Here is a 21124-nt window from a genome sequence, read left to right as displayed (position 1 = left end):
AAACTACGGTCGCTAAAAATTTCTTGGTATCAAACCTTGAAAACTAGTAAATTAATAAATGTTTAACTACCTAAATGTGAAAAACGATGATTTTGAAAGTGTTTTTAAAAATTAAAACCTATAAATTTTTTCAAAATACAAAAATCTGCAACTTCAAAAATGATAAAATTTTTTAATTACCAACTTTGTGAGATCCCAAGTTCTCAAGTCCCCAAATCCCCAAATTCTCAAATTCCCAAATTACCACATTTGCAAGATCCCAAGTTCTCAAGTCCCCGAATCCCTAAATTCCCAAATTACCAAAATTACCAAATTTGCAAGATCCCAAGTTCTCAAGTCCCCAAATCCCCAAATCCCCAAGTTTGCAAGATCCCAAGTTCTCAAGTCCCCGAATCCCTAAATTCCCAAATTACCAAAATTACCAAATTTGCAAGATCCCAAGTTCTCGAGTCCCCAAATCCCCAAATCCCCAAGTTTGCAAGATCCTAAGTTCTCAAGTCCCCAAATCCCCAAATTACCAAGTTTGCAAGATCTCAAGTTCTCAAATCTCCAAATTCCCAAATTCCCAAATTTGCAAGACCTCCAATTCGCAAATTCTTGAATCTCCAAATTCCTGAATTTCCAAATACCTGAATCCCTGAACTCCTAAATCCCCAAATTTCAAAAATTATTTGAAAAGTACCTAAACTTCATAAAATTATATTTCACAAATTTCTCATTGAATGTTTCCAAACTCCTAAGCTCGATAATTTGTTTCAATTTAATTTTCATCAGATATTTTGAACGTAGAAGTAAATGCGTTGATTCCATCTGATTTGTAACGCGTCGTTAGTGACTCACACGCGTTAAACTTGTTTGATGAAGACTTTTCCAAAGTTAACTACGCGTAACTAATTAATTAGTCAAAAATGTGAACTGATCGAATGAATACCTTTTGTTCTATTTTCGAGATATTTACACACAATAAGTACAGCACAAAAGGGAGAAGAAATAAAAATTGTTATTCTTCTCTGTGAAACATGATTATGACTGAAACGCGACAACGTTATTCGTTTGCATACTTGCTTGTGCATAACCGGTTGTGTTCACCGACAGATCATTGTCTTATTAAGCACATTTCCTTGGCTTCTGCATAAAAGGCGAGTTACTTTCTACAGGAAGTGACTGTTCCACATAGTACTACAAAACGACTGTTCAATCGTGCAAGCACATCTATATTCCAATGACAGATTTATACTTCACTTATTCTTTAAGAAAATACTGCTTTTCATTCTTCGTTACTGGATCATTCATTGTTTTCTGTATTATTGTTTATGTAAGTGAAATATAATTTAAATAAATTTTGTATGATTTATAAATTAATTGTATTTATATACTTTTATGAACTTTTAAAATTTTTTGTTTCTCAACTCTCAAGTTTTTTAGTTTCAAATTTCCAAATAACTAGGTTTGTATATGTACTCAATTTTAAATTTTCAAATTCTGGTATTTCCAAAATTACCCAGTTTGCAAGGTTCCAAGTCCTCCAATCTCCTATTTTCCAAATTCCAAAATTACCAAGTTTCCAAGATCCCAAGCTCTTCAATCCCCAATTTCCCAAATTCCCAAATTACCAAGTTTGCAAGATCCCAAACTCTCCAATTCTCAATTTCTCAAATTGCTAAATTACTAAAATAACCAAGTTTGCAAGATCCCAATTTCTCAAGTCCCCAAATCCCCAAATTCCCAAATTCCTAAATTACCAAGTTTGCAAGATCCCAAGTTCTCAAGTCCCCAAATCCCTAAATTCCCAAATTACCAAGTTTGCAAGATCCCAAATTCTCAAGCCCTAAATCCCCAAATTACCAAGTTTGCAAGATCTCAAGTTCTCAAATCCCTAAATTCCCCAATTTGCAAGACCTCCAATTCGCAAATTCTTGAATCTCCAAATTCCTGAATTTCCAAATACCTGAATCCCTAAACTCCTAAATTCCCAAATCCTAAAACCTCCAAATTCTCAACTTCCCTTATTCCTAAATTCGAACATCAAAAAGTGACCAACAAAGTACCTGCGTCTAAATTCTTAAGTCACAAAACATCCATAACAAAATTTTCCTCCAAAGAAAACAATGAACATTCCAAACGCTTTGAATCTCATCGAACCTCGTCATCTTCCCGCTTCCCATCCGTCAGTTTCCTCGATAGAAATTTGCAGTCACCTTGTAACCGCGGAAAACTATGTCTGACGGAAGTAGGTGTACCTCAGAGTTGACCATCGAATTTTTATTCGCCTCGGCGAAGTCGTTTGCGTTTCCTTATCGCGTACACCCGGAACGCGCGTGTGCCCAGTCGAACGAGAGGTCCGTTTTACAAATTCCCGCTAAAGAGGTCGGTCGAGAAACCCGGATCAGGTCGAATTCATTGAAAACCGCGACGAAGATCGGTGTAACACGTCGAGACTTCTTTCTTGAAAAGATAAGGATCTCGTTTCACACCCACGTTGACCTGTTCAATGAGAAAATTGATGTAACCGTCGGACAGAAAAATTCTAGGGAATTCTCGCGACGTTCGCGTGAAACTAGAAAATTGAGGAAACGTTTTCACGTAAAGTGGCGAACAATGTAAGAACTTGGAATCAAAGCGCCGATTTAACGGTCACGACGGATAAATCGCGTAATTCACGGAAATGAAACGATCGTGTAATTCGTGATAATTGACGAGGGTAATTCATTTGTCCGAAGACAAATGGGAAGATCGTTCTTGGATGTGAAAGACACGGAATCGCGTAATCGTGAAAATTGAAACATTGCTTCGAATTGAATTTAAATAAATATATTTTGATATGTTCTCGGCAAGGAAAAATTGTGAGGAGGCCGAAGGAAGGTCAAGCAATATCGTGGACACGTATAAGGGACACGATTCGTTTATTATGCGAATCACGCTCGTATTATGCCATTTCGATTCGAGACGGTTTCGCGGTCGCGTTTCTCATTCGACGATCTCGCTGTTGATTCTCAAGTTCGGAACTTGTTGTTATTTTAACATAATGAATAAATTTTAATGATCCCTGTCACGATTTCGTGACTCGGATTTTGTCATTTCTTATGTCCTCGTAGTTTATGGTATTTTCATCACGTGCTAATTATAATTCGGAAATTTTTAACTTCACGATGTATGTTACAAAAACCCTGTGATACAAACCTATTAACCTTTTTACTATTAAGAATGACATAGATAATCGTGAAACAGTTATTGTATATTACCGTTAAAGTTAAGAACTTTAAATATTCATAAAACATAAATATTATATATGTCAATACGAATACTTCATAATGAAATATTCTACTTCGTCACTGATAAATTTTCTTATATTCTATTTTACATCAAGCATACTTCAATAACTTACAATTAAATTAATTCTATAAATAATTGCACTAATAACTGAAAAATTAATAAAAGATCTGAAGCAACTCGAAAATGTTCCAATCTCCTTAGAAAAGAACCTCTTTATCCAAGAACATCTTAAACAAGAACGATTTTCGTTCCACTCGAATCTAAACTAGGAATAAGATCGTTGAACGTTAAATTGTATGCATGGATGGCTTAACACCGTGCCATTATCGACTGTGCACTAAAGCATTCGATTCATGCTTGTTTCTTCCAAGGTTCTTTCTTGAATTAGAATTTCTAAGGAACTGACTGCTCATAAGATTATTCATGTGGGATTATAAGGTGGTCGCTTAGATCGTTTTAGTAAATGGACGTTTTGTAACGAAACACGATTGGCTGATCATCGATGCGACAAATTCAGAATCGACCAGGCCCTAATTCCGTCGTCCAGGGTGCAGATGCTGCGAAATTAGGGTTGACCTCCCCTTTGCCGCTTCAATAGAGATTAACGTTTGTAGATGAACGCGAAACTCTTACAACGTTTTTCATATTTCCTATAGTATCTACAATAGTTGTAACAGCTTGCATTGTTATTTAATGTTTTATTCTATATCTTAGCACTTCTATTTTTTCGTACTGTAGCTCAAAATATTAACTTATTATGTATTCATTATCTTGCAACTCTGTCTTATATTTTACTTATCTCACATTGTAACATGTGTTAACTTTGAACAATGTTCTATGTGAATATATTTTAATTTATTTGTTATTATTGTCATATTTATTGTAGCATTTATTGTACCTAACCTAGCTTAACCAAATAGAAGAACCAGTCAAATACAAAAACCATGTACTAAAATTTAAAACAAAATTACTAATTGATGCACCACGCTTTTTAAGCGATGCAGGTGGAACAATTTCAGCCGACTACGTGAAATAAATTTATGGACCTTTTTGACGTGTTTAAAGAATTCGTGTTTCTCTGGTAGAAAAACGTGGAAGGATCGTTATCGTCATCAGGCATTTTATCGATCGAATAGATCCACGATGCCGGTTCGATTGTTTCACCGTTGGAGCACTCGACAAGTGTGTCAGGGTGATCGTTGCCGAGTTCTCACGTCGTGAATCGGTCACGCTCGATTTCGTAGCGGGACTAATGGCACGGAAATTCGATCGTCCCGTGGAAATGTGTTTTCGTGCGAGTTATCGACGCAAAAGTTCCCCAGGAACGAGTTTCCTTGACCGACTGGTCGACCCGCATTTAGCTTTCCCGCGAACGTTCAACTGGCCGTTGACTTGGGCCAACTTGTACGACGCGATGCACGGCGTCCCGATGCACGTTTGTCCCTGGAGGAGGTCAATATACCCGAGTTATACAGCCACGCGAACATTATTTCTCCTCTGTCTGCATTATGGACAGCGATAAATGAAACTTACCTTTATTACGTGCACGACTTTTTAAGTGGATGTCTCGAAACTGTCGATTTTAGGCGAGCTGCGAGATAATTGTCTTGTTGAAGCTTTGTGATTATGTCAGAAGCGACATTTTTGAGACGATTATTATTATCGAAATTATAGTAGTTTCTCTGTATCATCACTTCGGATGCAACAATAGTTTTATTTCTCTAGAAAAAGAAATAGAAAAGTTTCCTTGTAAAGAAACTGTCGATATTTATAATCTTGATGCACGATAACTACTTTAAAGCTGTATAAAATTTGCAAATTAATTCATCATTTTAAAAAAAAGGTATTCGAAGCAAAGCAGCAGCAAATGGAACAGTATTTAGAAAATACTTTTCCAAGATTTTTCAAGAAAATAGAATTAAAAAATTGATTTTTTAACCAATTCGAATAGACAGTACATTTAGTATGCCTAAATTTTTAGTACAATTAAAAATTGTAAAAATTATCATTGTAAAATGACGTTGCTTTAAGACCTTAATTTTAGAAGTCAAATAAACTAATGTTGATAACTACGAATGATAATTTTAAATAAAAAATGCACAGCTGTGTTCGATAGAACTAATAAATAATTATCAGTTATGTAACCATGAAAAATGACTAAAGTGTTATATCTGGATGAGTCACGTAAGATAGTAACGTACTAATATTTATTTTCACAATGAATGCTGTTTCGGTATTCAGCATGAATTATTTATTGCAGCATTAATTAAATACATACATTGTAATAGAAGTAGGAGACGTGCTACGGGACTCCATCTTAAAAATTACGGTATTTAACAAGCTTTACAGTAAGAAATACAGTAAATGAAACAGTATTAAAGATTGTAATTAGCGAGCTCATGCCTTGTAATTTTATTGTGCGTTCATAGCGTGTAGAAGAAAATTCTGTGGAAACATTGTTGCTTTAATAGATTTGCACGTTTGTAATTTTATGCTGACATTGTTGCTTTTATAATTTTGTGCAAACATTGCTGCTTTCATAATTTTACCTAGATATTGTTATTTTTGTAATTTTATGCTGACATTGTTGCTTTTATAATTTTGTGCAAACATTGCTGCTTTTATAATTTTATCTAGATATTGTTATTTTTGTAATTTTATGCTGACATTGTTGCTTTTATGATTTTATGCAGCTACTGTTCCTTTTATAATTTTATGCAGACATTGTTCCTTTTATAATTTTATAAGCTTATAGTTGCGTAGTATTTTTATTTACGTATCGCAATACTTATATGATATTTTTAGTGGACAGGATCGTCGAGTTTTATAGTATAATACGTTTCATTATACTAGACAGTCAATATCTAGTTTTCCTTTAACTATAGGTATCCAGTTGAACCTGGTTAGCCTTGGACTGTACTTTGTTGATTAACGTTACTACGATCGCAGCTTGTGATCTATTAGAAAACGATCTGCTGAAGATGTATACAACTTTATTTAACATAGTTGTACCGCGATTATTAAATACAGAATTATATTGGTACACGTAACAATTGTAGCAATAATTCTCAAATTTTTTGCAAATCTTTGTGTTTCTAAATTTTTAAATATTCTAGTATTCAAGTATTTCAATTTCTGAGAAGTTAAATTTCTAGACCTGCAAATTTTAAAAGTCTGGAAAGTTTTCATTTATAATTTTTCAAAGTTTCGATCATTAAAATTATTAAAGTTTCAGTTATTTAAATTTTTGAAGTCTTAATTATTTAAATTCTTGAAGTTGCAATTAGTCAAGTTTTTAAAGTTTCATTTAGTCAAATTCTTAAAGTTTCAATTATTCAAATTTTTAAATTTCAAAACATGTTCCTAGTAACCTAACCAAATATCCTAACCTACCTGCACCAAATAACCTAACCTAACCAAAGTAATAAAGAACATTTCATCAAAACAATTTTTAAATGAAATATTGAAACATTCAAAATTGTCAATCGATAAACACTAGTAAAATTAAAAAAAGAAATATCGTAAATTATAAAATGAGGGATAAAAATAGAATACGGAGAAATGAGATTTAGTCCGTCTGGCGCAATAAATATACTTAAATAGATTTCACAATAATCGTGTACGGAAACTCAGGAAACTGTCTATTAGTAGTGTCGGTTCACGGTTGGTCACCGATTGGAGTTACTTTTCGCTATCGAAAGGTAATCGAGTTCCATAGGACATCGATCTGAAAAAAGTACGTCGAGACTGGTTTCAACATTCAACGCGTTCGTTTCGCCGCCATTATTTGCCTCGAGAAAAACAGCGAACCATTAGCTCTACTACAGTAAATCATAGTGTTACGTTCAAAAAACAAAGTTTAAAATTTTCAACAATATCGCAATGTAGGTTCTTGTATGCCAATCGAAAGTTCTTCCTTTTTCGCAATCAGTAAAGGTACTTATATCTGTGACGGAAAAAAGTGAATTTATTGCAGGTGTTCGTGTCTTTAAGAATATGTGATCACTGTATATTTACATTATCTATTTTATAAACTTTGTGAAAATATTTAGGAATGGTTCTTATTTCATATGTTATTTTTATGCTGAGACATATGTTACTTGCTTTAAAATATTTTGATACGTGAATTAACCCGTTGTACTATGATTTATTTGTCAAGAGCGTCAGTCAGAGCTGACTAGTTACTATAATATTAAAACAGACAAAGAAAGTTAAAATATTATGTTAATATGGTATTATGCAATGTTTTACATATTTTTATCAATGTACCGAAGTAAAAAGTTTTGTCTATTTTAATTAATATTACCCTCTTCTTATACCAGTCGAAGAAATATATTTAAAATTACCCTCTCGTGCTGTGAAGGAGAATTCAACGTAAAATTAATTTTTACATCGAACACAATTTCTATCTTGAAGTCTCCAAAGACGCAGTTACCGAAATAAAAACAGAAAGTATCCGTTCGAGATCGAATCAATTTCATCGAAGGAACACTTGCAATTACATAAGACCGTTTAGGCAATTACGTAATATGGTACTATGATGTAATAAATAATTTTGTAGCAAACGACAATACAAACGATTTGTGACAGTCTGAATAAGTAAAATACGTACGAGAAAAGTCTCGTTTCAAAGATCTTTATTCTTTTACTTTTCAGTCTGCGCCTCTTTGTCCTATTAATTATACAACGTTAATAGAATTTCCGCTTCTTTGACGCGTTTTTTTTTTCTTTTTTTTTTAACGAATACTTTTGAGGTTGATTCAGAATGAACGTCAAAGCAGTCATTTGCATGACTCTGATGTGCTAAAAACGATGCCGTCAAGAATTTGATGATCAGACAGTTTCGATTAAATAAATTGTTTCATAAACATATAAAAACATACGTATATGAATTTTAATTTAATCTTTAAGTTAAAAAAGAACGGTTATTAACACGCTTCGAGAGCAAACACTTTCTCGTAAAATTGATTATTCGTATTTTTTATTAAATGTGCTAGTTCTGCAGGAATTTGTAAATATTTATAGATTTAATATTCGAATTGAAATTTCGAGTGAAACTACTTTGAGAGGCATTTATCTTGTCTTTGAAATTTAATGGACATGAATATATTTTCAGTATTTGCAACATTCTTGGAATCAGTGAGATTACAAAATTTAGTTTTAATGTTTAATTGATTAAAATTGAAAGACACTGTGTAGCAGCTAACAAGACTAAATGATTTACATTTCCATTTACAGTTGTAAATAACAAGAAAAATAAATAAATTAATTAAATTAACCCTTTGTCCTACAACATCAACTCATGACGCACGTTACAGTTCAAATGTGACAAAACTAAATCGCATTTGCATAAAAATCGAGTATTGAGTATGATACTAATTGCAGTTTGTATAATTAAAGATCGCTAAATGCAAAATACACCTAACATTTCAACATTCTTTATTTACCTTAACGCTGCAGTAATAATTAGCTGTTCTGACGCACCTGCTGAAAAACTTGTATGCCAAGGGGTTAATTAAATAAATAGATAAATTATCTAGGTAGAATTAACAACTAAATAATTCTAGTATGTTATAAATATAATCAACAAGAAACTTACAGGAAATATAATATACATGCATTATAATAAATTCAAGTACCTGTTGGCCCCAATAGTATGCTGAGAAAAAATGTTCTGGAGAAGGAATGTTCGGTTTAGTGGAATAGCAAAATATGTAGTGAGATTATAATGTTAATGCAATAGTATAGAAATATAGTGGAATTAATGGAATATAGAAGGTTAGTATGGTGATATAGTGAAATAGTAGAAGATTAGTATGGTGGTGTAGTGAAATAGTAGAATAGCGGTATGATGATATAATAAAATAGTAGAGTAGTAGTATGATGATATAATAAAATAGTAGAGTAGTAGTATGATGATATAATAAAATAGTAGAGTAGTAGTATGATGATATAATAAAATAGTAGAATAGCAGTATGATGATATAATGAAATAGCAAAATAGTAGTAAGATGATATAATAAAATAGTAGAATAGCAGTATGATGATATAATGAAATAGCAAAATATTAGTAAGATGATATAATAAAATAGTAGAGTAGTAGTATGATGATATAATAAAATAGTAGAATAGTAGAATGATGATATAATGAAATAGTAGAATAGTAGTATGATGATATAATAAAATAGTAAAATACTAGTATGACAATGTAATGTTTAGGATAACGTGAGGTGACGTACGTGAATTTAACATATATGACTAATTTCCTGAAAAGATTGAATAACATCGATAAGGAAAAAAAATCATTTTAGAAGATAAACACCTTACCCATTAAAAAGTTCGGTGTACCTCTTGCGCAAAAAAACAAAACCATTGAAAACAAAAAACTCAAAGAGTTGCGACTGTGTTTTGTTCGCGGCGATTCACTTATTCAAGATGAGATTGTACAACCGTCGCGTAATTGCAGTTTATGATTATTTATGAGAGGATTCACGTGAATGTAATTTTTCAGATACTTAATCACTGAACTTACGTAAAAGACAGTTACAATTATAAAACGGATACATAATTATTATTCGGTATTATCGTTACCGAAACGTGTCTCATTGCATAATTCTTGTTGAAGTTTGACATTTTGTTGCTTCAATTATCGTCGATACTCTTGAAACGTGCTGAAAGACACGTATATATCGAAACGAACGAGTTTGAAAGGGAAAACTTTACCTAACGAAACGTGAAGCTTTTGTACGAAACTAAAACAGTTTAACTAAAACTTAAAAATGCAATATTGTTCCAGGAAATGTCGGTCCTCTTTCCGCAAGATCGTTTGCGCGGTTAGTTCGGAATAAAATTCAAGGATCGTGAGGTGTTCACATAAAACTGACGTGTTTCCATTAACAAACGGATTTTATTACCTGCTGTTTCATCAAAGAAAATTACAACAATATTGATACTCTTTAGTGCGTCGTTAACGACAGGTGAATTGAGCCCCCGTTCAAGGATTTCAACTTCTTTTAAGGACGTCGCTTTTTCAAATTAAATAAGTTAATTTCGTTCACAAAAGATTGAGATTTATGTTGAGTCAGTTTTTGTTAATCTTTTAGGTCCTAAATTCTAGTATGACTCTGTGAGCCTCAAAGACTCTTCAATGTTGCAAATAAGAAAAAATTCATTTTGTCTACGATTATGTGCGAACTCTGTTACAAACTTGAAACGTTAAAAAGGTTATTCAGAATTTTTTAGCGTTGTGAATCAGCGAAAGACAAGATCTTGGAATGTTTTTCTTCTTGTAATATTTCAGAAGCAACGATTACTTGTTTACACGATAAACATCGCAATTAAAATAAAAATGATAAGAGATAGAAACTGTTGAAAATCATATTTTGTTATTTTTATGCGATTATAAAATTGTTATTACTTTTATATCATTTCTCAGTAGTTGGGACAACAACTCAAGCTTTATAGCCGACGAGTTTTATTAAAAGAAAATATTAAAGACAACGATATTCAATTCAAACGTGATACTCAAATCGATTGAAAATATTGATGAACCACGTATAAATTCACTGAATAGGTCGAGACACAACGACTTCGAAAAATCACTACTTAATTATATAAATTTACACTAAAATTATAAACATTATATACGCTTTATTTCATAAACTTTAATTAAGTTTAAGATCGTGTCACAAAAAGTAACATAAAACTTTCCCATGGTTGCGATTGAGAATGTGCTCACGGAATAACTGAACGGGCTTGTTGCCTTCACAAAAGTATGCATCGATTAGAAAACTTGTTTGAACACGCGTTAATTACGGTTGTTTTGTATCATTTTACAGAAATCCAACATGGTGGAAGAGGCGGTCGGCGTTGGAACGCGGTTTGACCGTGATTGCAGTTTCCGGGGTGCTTTTGTGCATCGCTTTAGCGGTTGCACTCGGTGTTCTGGCTGCAAATACTGCAACCTGTAGCACGTCATCAAGGAATGGTAAGAAAATCTGGGAAAACACTTTTATTCAACAGCCTACAATAGTCTTATAAGTGCATGAACATTAATTATAAATTATTTAAAACTTTTAGTGCTTATTTTGCTGCTGAAATTCATTGATTCATTAATTTAAATATAAACGTTACATTCAATTATTAGAATATTATTTTGATTATTAAATTTAACTCGATTATTAAATTTATTTAAATATTTATCTTAACTCGCATAAATTTAATTAGATGATAGTTTTAGATGTGTACTATTTTAATATTTATATGTTGATCGATTAAAAGTTTTAGAAACATTGCACCGTAAAATGTAGTTGGAGGATTAAAAATGTTGTGTCACAGAAATTACGTATTCGATAAAGGAGTTATGATTTTGTAATCCTGCTTGCATAATTATCTGAAAGGCAATTATTTATGAACACGATGCAATATTCTATGCTTGTAAGTTACGATGATGTTTCAATCGAATTTTTATTGAGATAAATATAAAACATTTCCAGAAGCTATTCAGAAGTTTTAGAAATATTTTATATATTAATAAACGAGTTGTGATAAATGTTAATAAAACGAGCGATTTTTTATTTCAATTAAAGGAAAAATGAGGACGTTTTCTAACAAGATGCTGCAACGCAAATGCTTTTTATTGACACGTGCTTCTTGCAGTTAACAAGGAACATATAGAATACATAATATACAAGGATGACTATATTAGGTTGACAATTAAATAGCGACCTTCAGATTTTTAATACACAAAATTCGATTAAAGTCAGCGATACTCGAACCAATCTTTCACAATGTTTGTAGTAATTTTGTAAATATTTGAAATAAAATTCTAACTATTTTGAAAAAGCTAAAAGGTCTTGCATTTAATTATCGATCTAATAAGATTATAATTACTAACGATTGATAAAGATATTATAATCATGAAAAATGAAAAATCTATATTAGATATTTGACCATTACACGTTAAGGTATATGATCAATATCGAAACGTAAGATTTTTCCAGCAATTATGATTAATTCGTCGCTCTTATCATGCCTTATAGTTCACACGCTTCAAATTGTCGCGATTGACACTCGTGTTTCATTAGAACTTCCTTGTCATTGAGTTGTCTAACACTATTTAATGACATCAATTAATATACCATCTCGACAAAATGATCTCCATATCTCACTGAAATATTATCTTCCTCTAAAAATACTTAATTATTATCTTATCGTACTTCGAAGCATTCGTCAGATTCATCGATTTCCGAATAATAAACAAACCAACGTAAAAATAGCTTTCTCAACAATTATTTACGAACTGCTCCCACAGATCATGTACGTCATCAACAAATGATTATTTGAAGTGTTCAATTAAAACCTCTTCGTTCTTTTTTCGAACTGTCGGCTAAAAATGTGTTTTGCGTAAATGCTGTTGCAAGGGAACCGATAACGGTTCTTTAAATATGTCGAAAAAAGAAATGAACAGCGAAGAATTTCAAGTACGCGGAAACTGACCGAACAGGATTACGTGTCGTAAATTTTGATCGATAATCAATGTCACGTGCGACCTATATGCTGATTTCTACTCGCGAATCGACGCATTGTTTACGCATTGCTTTCGCGAAAAACCAAACGGAGGCATGCATGATGAGGCGTATTAAGAAACGGATGGAAGCACTTAACTTCGTCTTCTGTAATTTACTTGTTGCGCCAGGATCGTTATGAAGTTGGAACCATATAAGAAAAATATATAGATCTCTAGTCAGATTTATGTGAAATTATTAAAAAATGTTTAGACGCAATTATGATGCTGAATTCTATATTATCGATTTTTGTATCCTGGAATTCGGATATTTTTCAAGTTTGAAAGTTTTATTTAAAATATTAAAAAATTCTATATTTTCTAATTTTCAAGTCTGTCAATTTTCAATCTTAAAATTTTTAGTATTTCAAATTTCTGGATTTCCAAATTTTATCATTCAAATTTCTAATTTTCAAAAGTTTCAATATTCGAATTTTCATGTTTTCAAATGCATTTTCAAATGTATACATTTTTTATTTTTAAATTTTTAGCTATTCAAATTTCTCAATGATCAAATTCTCAAGTATGTAAATTTGTAATCTTCAATTTTTAAATTAACAAATTTTTAGTATTTCAAACTAATCAATTTATAAATTAGAATTAATTAGAGTATATTTAAATTGCAAATTTTTCAATTTCCATGAGCGAGTAATTCTCCGATACTTCTTCGGCGGCTTTATATGGCAAGCATCGAACATTTCTTCCCCTTCTGTGCGTCCGATTATGAATACAACAATCTGAACGCAAACCATACGTCTGCGTAAACGAAAACGCGTAATTTGACGTAAAAAATAATGACGTCAGTACTTTTGTTTCTGACGCATTGGGTAAATTGTTTTGAGAATTATTCACCGGGCCAGGTGATGTTTCCCGCGATGGTAACCTCTTAAAATACAGGGTGAGTTTGTGTATTTTCGAGCGGGTGTCGATCGACCACCTGCAGTGTCCACAGTAGATTCGATCACTGAATCATCGAGATATTTTTACGAATCATTGAAAAATAATCGTACATGAACGACTGGTCGTTGCGCTGTGGCGCCAAGATATTGTTGTTCTTTGCGAATGACTAGTAAGTTTACTGTTCAAGATCAATGAAAAATCGTGTATGAGTCAAAATCTTTAACACGATCACTTCCATGTAACCAGAGGATATAAGAATATATTTTTAAAAATTTATTTGACGTATATAATTAAATATCTAAAATATCGAACTTGTAACAATTCAAATCTTTTAATTTAACTTATTATTTTGTAAATCTTGCAATCTTGTTAAATAAAGAGGATTAATGACAACAAGTTTGTAAGTGTAATACGACGATTAACATTTCTAAATTTTAGAATTCATGTATCTGTGATTTTTTAAATTTTTTGTCTTCAAAATTTGAGCATGTCTATGACGCACCTCATGCGTCACGTAATTAAGATATCAGTGTCTGAATTAACGAATAGAATCATATAAAAATTAATATTAGTATAAGATTAAAGAGTAAAGATCAGTTCACATGTTTTTTTTAGCTGAAGATACTTCAATGAAATATTTCATGACGCACCAGGTACGTCTCGCAAGAAAAATTTCTGAGCAGTGCATATGATAGATGGAATTTTGTAAAAATTGTTATTAATATCAATATAAAATTGAAGAGTAATTTACAGATTATAGCTAAAAATAAAATTTTACCTGCTCGAAATAAAGTTATAAGAAAGTGAAGTTGTTTACAGAGAATCGAATTGCGACAGGAACAACATGTATAAGCATGTATGACGCCAGCAGTTAGACGGTTAAATTAGTTTACACTTCCGTTTACTATGCCTCGTGCCGGACTTTAAGAGTATTGACAAACTTATTGCTGACTTGCATTTTCCACCCTCTTTGAACGCGATAAATAAGAAATTAGGTAAACCGTTCAATACTGGAGAAAATAGTAACAAATGTTATCATATGATCATATACCTTTGTTATCATATGACATAGGTACAAATATAATTTGCAATATGAATTTTTTTTTAAATTTTAACTCTTCGTGTTTTATTGCAATGTACGAAGTAGTCATTAGCATAATCTGTACAATTTAACTTAATTGAGCTGGAACAATTGAACGTGTCACTGAAAGATGAATCGAGTGATTTCTTGAAAGTAAGAAGTATTTTTATTAAATTATCCTTCGCCAGTCCTTGAGTGAATTTATTTTTACAAAGGAAGGAAATGGATATATAATGCAAATTTAATAGGCACTGCTGCTGAATTGAGTTTACATGTAATTACCTTGTTCTAAATAGCTGTTCTAAGATTGAATGATACTGGAACAAGACTTAAGTAATCACAACTTTCGAAATATTCCATAAAACCGAAACAGTAACGCGTGAATTGTAGTAACGAATGATAATTGACCAAATAACGAGCACAAATTTGGTACAAGTTATCTTCATTAATCCGCTAGTTTTTCATCCTTGCAAATCGATTATTTTTAACTGTGGTCGAAGAGATGAAAAAATAGAGTTAAATAAAAAATACAGTGACTCACCTAGCCAAAGTCTTCCACTCTCCTTTTGTTAGCGATTCATAAACGACATGCTTATTACCGCAGCTTGAAAACGGATCATTACTAACAATGATTAACAGCGTCGTCTTGCGTTGTTTTTGTTGTTGCAATCGCACCTGCCTCCGCTGCTGCACGAGAATAGAACCTGTTAACTCAGAGGGATTACCGTCCACAGCCGATGCCCTAAATGGATACAGAAGTTCGAAAGACATTCAAATAGTGGACAGAGGACCACCCTGTGACGATAACGTTTGTTTCACACCGGAATGCATTCACACCGGTTGGTAGAAAATTCTACTTTCGTCGATTCACTCTTGCAACACGATCGAATGATTTGTGGTAAAATTTTAGCATCTAGGTTACTGAAGAATATGGACAATGAGGTGGAACCTTGCGATGACTTCTATGATTTTGCTTGCGGTGGTTTTCTCAAGTCTACCAACATTCCGGATGATAAAACAAGCGTAAATACGTTCACAGAGATCGGTGATGAATTGCAAAATCAATTAAGGACGAGCATCGAGGAGAAGAGCTCTCCTGATGAACCGAAACCGTTCAGGCTCGCGAAGAATCTGTACAAAGCTTGTATGAACAAAAGTAAGTATGATTAATGTGCTACTACAGATTCTTTAGGTTCTTTTATTTTTTAACTATTCAGAACGCGATCTGAGGAATTCTGTTCAATTTCAGTAAATTGTTAACTTGCCTTATTTCCAAAATGTCAAATTTCTAACAAACAAGTATCTAAATCTTTAAATTTATGAATTCTCAGTTTCTGGCTTTTTGAACTGGAATATTTACAAATTCCCATATTGTCAAACATCTAAATGTACAAACAGCACCCTACAAATTAACTTTAAATTTTTTATTTCCTGAGAAATTCCAAAATTCCCAGTCTTCTGTTTGATCAAACTTGAATTTTGCACGTAACCCAATTATTTCAGCGGTGATCGAACAGCAAGGTTTGGAACCTCTGATGAAGATCTTAGAAAAACTAGGTGGATGGCCAGTGTTAGAAGGTGATAACTGGAACGAAAACGATTTCCACTGGACAGAATCTGTGTATAAATTCCGCAAGATGGGCTACTCGGTCGACTATTTCATCGACTTCAGCATCGGTGTCGACCTAAAGAACAGCACGAAACGGATAATCGATGTACGTACAAGAAAACGACATCCCATCCACCAGCTGCTGTAATGTTCAATGAAATTTACGCCTGGTTGTAAAGTTTGAATCGCTAATGGAAAATAAAATTGCATTTTAGCGGAACGGAGAAGCCGCTCGTAAAGTCACGCGAATCGTTAATGCAAATGAGCTTGCTTACATTTTAAATCACATACCAGTAGAAATTATTCAATAATAATTGATAGATAAACAGTTCGACCGGTAGAATGTCTTTCGATCAATATTTGTGTAGCTTCGGAAAATGTTTAGTGGTCATGATAGATAGGTGTTTGTTTTCTGAATCGATTCGTTAGCTCAGTTAACGATGGTAGTGGAGACTCTCCTTATATTGCCGCGGACGAAAGTTATAAGGAGGCGATGTAACGCTTGATAATGCGTGATTTAATGCTTGACTGTGTAAAGTTATGGGGCGATATTTGCCGATACAATGCGTGACGATCTAACATTTTGGTTACGCAACGTACAGCAATCTAGAAATCACACTCAAGCGGCAATATAACGAGAGTCTACTGTATACAATGCTAGCTCAACGTTAAACGTATTAAATACTTAATTACAACGTAATTACAATAATGTTTAAAGCAAATTATTTTATAGCTGGATCAAGCATCCCTTGGGCTGTCTCGTGAATATTTATCAAAGGGTTTCACTGACAAAATCGTGCAGGCGTATTATAGTTATATGGTGGACATCGCAGTGATTCTTGGCGCTAATAAAACTACTGCAATGGAGGAATTAAAGGAGTCGTTGGAATTTGAGATTAAACTTGCTAATGTAAGTAACTTGTCCAATTAGTCAATTTAGATGAAGAAATTATGTAGGTCTTAAACAATTTTAAGCAATTTTATCATTTCTATTTATAATTCTCAAAGTCCTCAAAAATCCTTAGCAGACTTTGTAGTTAAAGAAATACATCTATTAATGAAATAAAAATTCATATATTACAATAAAACATTAATTTTGCAGATTTCATTACCGAATGAGAAGCGTCGCAACGCAACCCTCCTCTATAACCCCATGTCAGTTCGAGAATTATCGACGACGTATTCCAGCGTACCATGGAAGGAATATTTCAACACCCTCTTAGCTCCGAGTGTTCAAGTGACCGAAGAGGAAGTCGTGATCGTCAGCGTTCCTAGTTACATTGCAAACTTACAAAAGCTTTTAGCCACCACTCCAAAGAGGGTACAAGCAAACTACGTGATGTGGAGAGCAGCTGCTTCGTCGGTCAGCTATCTCACCGACGAAATTCGAAAGAGACAATTGAAATACTCGACGGCGTTGAGCGGAAAAACGGAAAGAGAACCCAGATGGAAAGAGTGTATCGATACAGTTTCTGGTAGTTTGGCTATAAGCGTTGGGGCGATGTACGTTAGGAAATATTTCAAGGAAGATGCGAAGAAGAACGCATTGGAAATGGTGGCTGACATCAGAGAAGAATTCACGAAAATATTGAAGAAGGTATTATAAAAATTTCCTTCCTTCTTTAGCAAGATATAACTTGCAAATTTGTATAGGTCGATTGGATGGACGAAGACACGAGAAAGAGTGCCCTGAAGAAGGCAGCCTCCATGTCCAGCCACATCGCGTACCCCGATGAATTATTAGACGACAAGAAACTAGAAGAATTCTACGAAAAGCTAGAACTAACGACCGACAACTATCTTGAAGGTATTTTGAACCTGACTCTCTTCGGGGTCGAGTATTCCTTCGGTAAATTGCGGAAACCTGTAAACAAAAGTGACTGGGTGACTCACGGAAGACCAGCGATCGTTAACGCTTTCTATTCGTCCATTGAGAACAGTATTCGTGAGTATTGATTTGTAAGCTTGATAAGAGTAAATATAGATGAATGATGTTTACGTAAAATGTCATAATTTATAGAATTCCCAGCTGGTATTCTACAAGGTGCTTTCTTCAGCAACGATCGACCGAGGTACATGAATTATGGCGCCATTGGATTCGTGATTGGTCATGAAATAACGCATGGCTTTGACGACCAGGGTCGACAGTTTGATAAAGACGGAAATTTGATTGATTGGTGGGCACCACAAACGAAGGAAAAGTACTTAGAAAGAGCGGAGTGTATCATTCATCAATATGGAAATTACACTGTGGAAGATGTTGGATTGAACGTAAGGAACCTTCTTTTGTTTCCTGCATTTTACGCTGATTAAAAACACTTAATGTGACGCTGTTCAATTAATTGTAGTTCAGTTCGACGTGTTTCATTTCGACGATATACAGCTACGAACGCTTTTATTCTTGCTTATTTAGTCTAAACACACCGTAACATTTACGTCAGTTACAAATCATTGTCCGCCCGATAAGGACTCTAATTTTAGTTAGATCGACACACAAGTTCTGACTCTCCATTTACCATGTTTCTTTACATAAACTTTATCTCGAATATTGTGAGGATAGTAGTATACATACGAATGTATCTAAGACGATGTTGTTGAACGATAATGGTATCGTACAAAGCATTGACGCAAATTTCTCTTCAAAGGGGTCAAACTCGTGCATAGGTCTTCTAACTCTTGCCATAAAGTTAGATACCGAAGTAAGCATAATTAATCGAGCTTCCTTGATAACAATAGCATAATGCTTTCATCCTTATAAAAAATACGCAGTCTTTCATTATTACTGATTTATACTTTGACACGGAACCAATGTTCTTTAAGAAGGGGTATCTACGTCAAACATAACATTCCTTATCGCTGAACACATTGATAATAGTGTTCTTTTTCAATGATTAGTTTCAAACTCAACAAACTTCTTATACTCGTTTCTTTACAAAATTATCTATTGTTACATTTTTAACAAATTTTCTGTTCTTCTCTTTTTAAGAGATCATCTACCATTTTCGTAGCAAATTTTCATTTTCAGTTTCTAATCGAAGAAATATTTGAATCTGTTACAGTTAAATGGTATAAACACGCAAGGCGAGAACATTGCCGACAACGGTGGAATAAAGGAGGCCTACTTGGCCTACAGAGAGTGGGTGAAGCGAAATCAACCCGAACAAAAATTGCCGGGACTTTCGTACACACCCGAACAATTGTTTTGGATAAGCGCAGCGAACACCTGGTGCAGTAAATACAGGCCCGAAGCCATGAAGCTTCGTATCACGACTGGATTCCACAGCCCTGGAAAATTCCGAGTTCTGGGACCTCTTTCGAACATGGAGGAATTCTCCAAGGACTTCAACTGTCCCCTCGGCTCCAAGATGAACCCCGAGAAGAAGTGTGCCGTTTGGTAAATCGAACCGTGTGGATGGACGAAGCGTTAGCGGAACATTCAACAAGATTCATTGAGAAAATGAAACTCGTTCTTGCACGCAAGAACATACTTGTTACGAAAGAACATACACGATGAAAGATTTCGCAGGATTCCGTTGATGAGGTCGATTATGTTCATGATGAATAAAATTTGCCGCGTGTATTTTTGATCGATGCATCTTGGAAGCCGTTTGGAAGAATGAGTGAAGGTGTATGATCGACAATGGGACACGCAAATTGGATGAAAAGTGCAGGATCGCGGAAACAGATCTTGCGGGATGTCCAATGGTGGATCCTCGTTCGTGAATTGACTTGATTTACACGTACACACATACATATTAACATTGTTCGCTAATATAAGTCTTTTTTATAAGAGTGAATCCTCCAAGATTTCGCTGAGTATTGTAAATAAAAAGCGGCAGAATAACGGAAGGCGCGTCATGGCGATTATAAATTTTATACAATTGCGTTTAGAGATCGAGTAGGCGAGCGTGTTTAGGTTGTTGTCGGGCGACGAAAGAGAACAAGTTAAACTGTGATGATTATGTAGGAACTGACAATAAATATTGAAACGGTCATTCGATTAAAGTTACACGATGACGCGCGTAGGATATTAAATTTTTGTTAATTGTATTTTCAAATGACATTGTTTTAACCGGCACAATAGTTGACACGCGTTTTTTGCTATCTGTATAATATACGTTAGGCTCCGTTGAGCAGAATAAGGTTGTTGATTAGAGTTACCACCTCGAAGTACTTAGGCAATGTAGTATTAATCATAATTTTTAATATACAGACAGTGGAAAAGATAGTCTGTTGTTAATTTTATGCAGTTTTATTTTTTGCATATCGTATAATATATGTAATAAGCATTGATTCGTAACGTTATCGCCTTTGTTCTCGATTGCAATGGCACTTGTATCGCAGAAGAGTTTAACATTTAGAATAACGATACTCGTATTTATTGAAGTACCGTATTATTTTAAGTTCGAACAGATAAATGTATTCAGTGTATTTGTTGAGTATAAAATTTTAATATAAAAACATTAAGAAAAGATTTTAATTGAGAGTCCGTCTTCTAAATCTAGCAAATTCCTTCGGTTATGTATTTTAACCCGCAACAGATATTACAAAGAAACATGTTCAGAACAAAAACATGCGGTTTTAACAAAATTAGTTTCACGGAGTATTAGATAAAAATTGTGAACAAATAATGCACTGTATAAAAATAATACAGTCTAATACTTTGAACAATCTAATCGACATGAAACTTTCTACA

The 21124-nt window shown here is 33.5% G+C and overlaps 1 protein-coding gene across 3 annotated transcripts in view; it reads left to right on the top strand.

Annotated features, from left to right (window-relative positions):
- Nep2 (M13 family metallopeptidase neprilysin 2) overlaps positions 1-20912 on the top strand; it is a 54015-nt gene extending 33103 nt beyond the window's left edge. For 2 of the 3 annotated variants that reach the window (XM_012280679.2, XM_012280681.2), the window contains exons 2-10: positions 11112-11260; positions 15521-15658; positions 15730-15975; positions 16323-16534; positions 17162-17338; positions 17531-18025; positions 18082-18373; positions 18449-18699; positions 19488-20912. In XM_012280679.2, coding sequence (XP_012136069.1) covers positions 11112-11260; positions 15521-15658; positions 15730-15975; positions 16323-16534; positions 17162-17338; positions 17531-18025; positions 18082-18373; positions 18449-18699; positions 19488-19826 — 2299 coding nt within the window. In that variant the 3' untranslated portion in view covers positions 19827-20912. The remainder of the gene's footprint in view (positions 1-11111; positions 11261-15520; positions 15659-15729; positions 15976-16322; positions 16535-17161; positions 17339-17530; positions 18026-18081; positions 18374-18448; positions 18700-19487) is intronic. The other variant, XM_012280680.2, reaches the window with a different exon arrangement.
- Positions 20913-21124: the final 212 nt, after the last annotated feature.

This window comes from Megachile rotundata, chromosome 1 (assembly GCF_050947335.1).
Source record: "Megachile rotundata isolate GNS110a chromosome 1, iyMegRotu1, whole genome shotgun sequence".
NCBI lineage: Eukaryota > Metazoa > Arthropoda > Insecta > Hymenoptera > Megachilidae > Megachile > Megachile rotundata.
This window is presented reverse-complemented; position numbering and strand designations above follow the sequence as displayed.